The 4,337-nt window shown below is 44.6% G+C and overlaps 1 protein-coding gene across 2 annotated transcripts; it reads right to left on the bottom strand.

Moving 5' to 3' along the window:
* Positions 1–1,102: 1,102 nt before the first annotated feature.
* Positions 1,103–3,711, bottom strand: MRPS17 (mitochondrial ribosomal protein S17). Of its 2 annotated transcripts, none has more exons than XM_063091800.1 (3): positions 3,666–3,711; positions 2,972–3,111; positions 1,103–1,531 (listed from the first exon to the last, which is right to left on the bottom strand). In XM_063091800.1, the coding sequence occupies exons 2-3, from the start codon at positions 3,092–3,094 to the stop codon at positions 1,262–1,264; spliced, it is 393 nt and encodes a 130-aa protein (XP_062947870.1). In that variant the 5' UTR covers positions 3,095–3,111; positions 3,666–3,711; the 3' UTR covers positions 1,103–1,261. The 2 variants fall into 2 exon arrangements, with proteins under 2 accessions (XP_062947870.1, XP_062947869.1); XM_063091799.1 differs by lacking the exon at positions 3,666–3,711 and adding an exon at positions 3,449–3,638.
* Positions 3,712–4,337: the final 626 nt, after the last annotated feature.

Raw genomic sequence — 4,337 nt, forward strand, 5'->3', positions numbered from 1 at the left:
AGTTCCACCCCTGTTCCAAATGTCCCAGCAACCCTCACCTGCTTCTAGAACCCCTAGTCATGCTCCTCTCTCTCACACTTTGAGGACTTCGCTCTGCCTGGAATGCCCTTTCCACAACCCTCATCTACTGGCCTGGAGACTCTCCCTTTAACACTCAGTTCTAGCACCATCTCATCTCTCCTGGGAAGTTACCCTAATCTTCCCCCCACCCATGTCCTCCTGTCTGCCATGAAGTCACCTGTGTATACCTCCCCCACTAGACTGTGAGCCCTGAGAAGGTGGGCAAAGCCTGTCATTGTTGAAACCCTGTGCTTATATGATACACATATTAGTTAAAAATGGGATATGCCCCAATTCTCTCTAGGAGCCAGAAAACCGAAATAAATGGTTCAATGTTTCCTCAGGTCCAAGTTATTACAGTTTATAATTAATGGCAACAAAACTCAGGAACTCTCCAACTCAAATGCACATGTGAGAAGTCCTACAACTTAATATGTCAGATTTTAAGAACTCATGCCTATTTAATCTAGCCTAGGATATAAGAAGTGACGCAGAACTTAAATTTTTTCTTTTTCTTTTCGGCGGCTGGCTGGTATAGGGATCCAAACTTGTGACCTTGGTGTCTTATCTCTGAGCTCTAACGAACCGAGCTAACCAACCAGCCCTAAAATTTTATTTTCTACACGTCAAAATTTTTATTCATATAGCTTAATCTAAAAAAAGTCTGACCACAAGCATTTTAATAATTTCACCTTGAGAGTGGTGAAATCAGATAAAAGTTAAATTTATTTTGAATATATAACTTCAAAAATATTCTCTAGTGTTATAACACCAAGGTCAAGGGTTTGGCTCCCCATCCCAGCCAGCAGCCAAAAAAAAAAAAAAAATTTTTAGTATAGTTTTATCTATTTACATCAAAAGGTTTTCTTCTCCCAAAATAAAGGATCTAAGATAAATTCAAAATTCCTTTGAATGAAAAACACAAAACCAAAAATAAATCTTCTAAAACAGTGAGCTTACAAAATAATGCAGCAGCTTGGTAGGCACACATAACACGAAAGTATATTCACTGAAAAGAAAATCTGAAACATGACCATAAACATTTATGAAAAGTTTTATCAAGCCCTTTACTTCATTTACTTTCAGCTATTTCACAAATACTAGAGAAACTGGACAGTTTGTGATGAAACTTAAAAAAATTTCTTTTTCCATAAAGCAAATGTGTAAATCTTTCCCTTTGGCTCCTTCCTCCAATCCTCCTTCACTGTGTTGAAGATATATTGAGTTCCTCCAGATTTTTGGTTAAGGGAGTGGTTTCCAAACTGACTGGACTCTCCAGGTAGGTAGTTCCTGCACAGGGTTTTCCTGTCACGGGATCTATGACTTTTCCAACTTTGAAAACGATCTCAGCCAGTTCATGTTTCACATGCTTCGTTCGTGGAACAGGTAAAGCTTTGAGAAGCACAATATCCCCAACTGTGCACTGCTGAAGGGCATCGTGAGCAAAGTAGGTTTTTCGCTTATTAAAATACTGTTGGGAGAAGGAGAGGAACAAATCAGTAGTTCCCATCCATGATCTGGCAGTCCAGTACAGAGTATGAAAAAATAATGCAAGAAAACAAGCCAGGACTTGGGAAAAGAAGAAAAGATAATTAAGGAGGCTTCTAGTACAAAAATTAGCTGCTTAACTTTTGGAAAACACACAATGACTTTTCCAGAGTTGATCTTGTCCCCAAGTTCTCCAGCCAATTCCCTTCAGTACCCTTGTTCTATCAATTACCAGCTCTCCTTACACTATTTAAACTCCTACCTTCCCACTGGAGCCTTCTCCCCAGCCTATAAGCATGCTATTCTCACCACTAACTATGCGAGTCACTTAATCACTCCAAACTTTTTTTTTCTTTCCCACCATAAAATGAAACTAAAGCTCTTAGCACTATGCCTGGCTCAAAGTATTCCAAATAAACCACATGATAACTAGAATCACCTACTCTTCATAAAAATCCTGCGGTGCCAAGTATTTTCATCTTACAGATGAGAAAAACAGGCTCAGGGAGGTTAAGTAATATGCACAGGTGGTAAAGAGAGTCAGTATTCAAACTAAGATCTCCTCAGGCCAATAATTATGCCATGTCTCTTTGGCTTGCTCCTGTGAAGAGCGTTTCTATCTACCTATGCACCAACCTTGAATACAGAAACTATCCTTGGCACTTGCCCCTCCCTCCCTTGCACATCTAACAAATCAATGACTCTGTCCCTTCTTCCTGTAATCTACTTTTTTCCATTCCACTCCCACTGCCCCAATTTTAGTTCAGGTCCTTATCATTTCCATTCTAGACTTTTACAATAGCCCCCCCCCCCCCATTTCCTTACCTCCTGTCCTCATCCCTATCCCTACGTCTCTAAGTCTGTCTTTCCTTTGCTTAAGAGATGAAATCCAAAACTCAAAAGACCCTTCACAGTCCAGCTCCAATTGTCCTTGCCATTTATTCAGTGACTACTAAGTGCCAAGCTGTGGGCTCAACTTTGCCAAACCACTTGCTGTTTCTGTAGAATGTCATGCCCTACCACGTCTAAATGAACTTCCATAAACTAACTACTCGTCATCGCTGGAATGACTTCCCCCAACCTGGTCCTTTGGATAAAATCCTACTCGAGATTTGGCTCAGATGTCTATTAATCAAGAATGCTCTCCTACAACAACCTGGGAGGAAAGATCGAGCTGTTCTCATTCTTTGTCTTCCACAGCACTTTGCACATTGACTACAGCAGCTATCAGATCGAATCGAAATTCCCTCTATCTGTTCCTGGAATGTGAGTATGAACCGTATTATACCCACAAGCCAGCACAGCCCCTGGCTTGAAGCAGATGCTCAACACATCTTTACTGACAGAGAAATGTTTTTCTGCTCAGGACCCAAAACATGTTGGTGATTTATCAATGCCCCCTGAAAACAGGAAAGTTCCTCACCTTTAATAAATAGGGATCCAGAACAAGCCTGGTCACTCTCACTTTAGCAGTTTTTTGCATTGCTGTCCCAATCACTTTCCCCACGATCCATTTGGCATGGACGGATGAACGAACTATTGACATTATGTGGCTTTGGTCACCTGAAAAACAAATTTCTAAGTTTAATATGACTTGCCAAATAAACTTTGTTACGACAACGGCTCAAGTTCAGGAACAACTTTTGTTAGAATCTGAAATCACCATTTTAGAGACGCTTACACGTTCTACTGCTTCCTTAACTACCCAACCTCTCACCTTCGCAGTGTTTACAAAGCAGTAACGCGAACCTCTCCAAGCCTCACTTTGCCCCTCTGCAAAATGGGAATGACAACAGGGCCCACAGACAGGAAAGCAGAGGACTTCACCCATAGGCGCTCAATACCGCGAATAAGCGCCGGTGTCCCTTATCTCTCCCCTGATCAAGCTGGGCTGCCTCACCCGGGCTGCTCGTGGCACGCAAGCCTAGGCTGAGCGGCCGCCGTCCTTTCCTTGACTCGGCGCTGCTCCCGCCGGACCCGGGGCAGGTTGGGGAGATTCGGTCCCCCTACCCTGGCAGTCCCGGTCAGGCAACTCGACTCTCCCGAGGGCTCTCCAGCGGCGGTGCCTCAGGCCATGAAACCACCCCCAGCAGCACAGACCCGCAGCGAGAACTCACCTACTGCTCCACCCTGCGACTGAGCGGCCCGCCGAGCGCCGGTCCGAGCGTGATAGCGTCAGCACGCGCGCAGGCGGCCCCGCCCCTCTCATTGCCTCGGGCCCCCTTATGCTGGGCGGAGTTAAGGCAGGACTCCACCCACTCTCCTTTTAAAGGAGCCGCGGCAGGGACTAACGAGGGGCCTCTCCTTTCCTTACGCGAAGCTAGACTGTAGGGGGTTCCGGTGTTTCCTTTTCTTATTCCGTTTGTTTTCCTCTTCTATCGGTAATCTCCCAGGCATTGGACCTTACGAATCAAAGGAACTTTCATTCATCAAACATTGAAACATCTTGGTTAGAGCCTAACTTAGGGGGACAGGAAGGGTGGCGGGATTGGGGCTGGACAGGGCTGGGTCTCTACACGGGAGGCATTTCTTGTTAAGGAACTGACGTTTTCTTGTAAGTGATGGGGAGCTTTTGAAAAGTGTGAGTGGTTTAGCTAGTTTTCAAGATCAGGTTTGTTGAAGACAGAATAGAGGTGGGAGAGATTGGAGGCTGGATGCTTGGTCTGGGGATGGTCAAGACCTAAAATCGAGCAGTGCCAGTGGGAGAGAGAAGGTGGTCTGGAGAGGTGGCTGGGAAATAGACGGACCATGTGAAGAAATGTGTGTGTGTGTGTGTGTGTGTGAACACA

Source organism: Cynocephalus volans, chromosome 3 (genome assembly GCF_027409185.1).
Source record: "Cynocephalus volans isolate mCynVol1 chromosome 3, mCynVol1.pri, whole genome shotgun sequence".
Taxonomy (NCBI): domain Eukaryota; kingdom Metazoa; phylum Chordata; class Mammalia; order Dermoptera; family Cynocephalidae; genus Cynocephalus; species Cynocephalus volans.

What these genes read in the sequence shown, in the direction of transcription:
- MRPS17 (XM_063091800.1), bottom strand. Translation starts at nt 3,094, where the DNA reads ATGTCAATAGTTCGTTCATCCGTCCATGCCAAATGGATCGTGGGGAAA. An exon ending in TGGATCCCTATTTATTAAAG is followed by an intron (nt 1,532 to 2,971) that starts GTGAGGAACTTT and finishes TTCTCCCAACAG; the next exon opens with TATTTTAATAAGCGAAAAAC.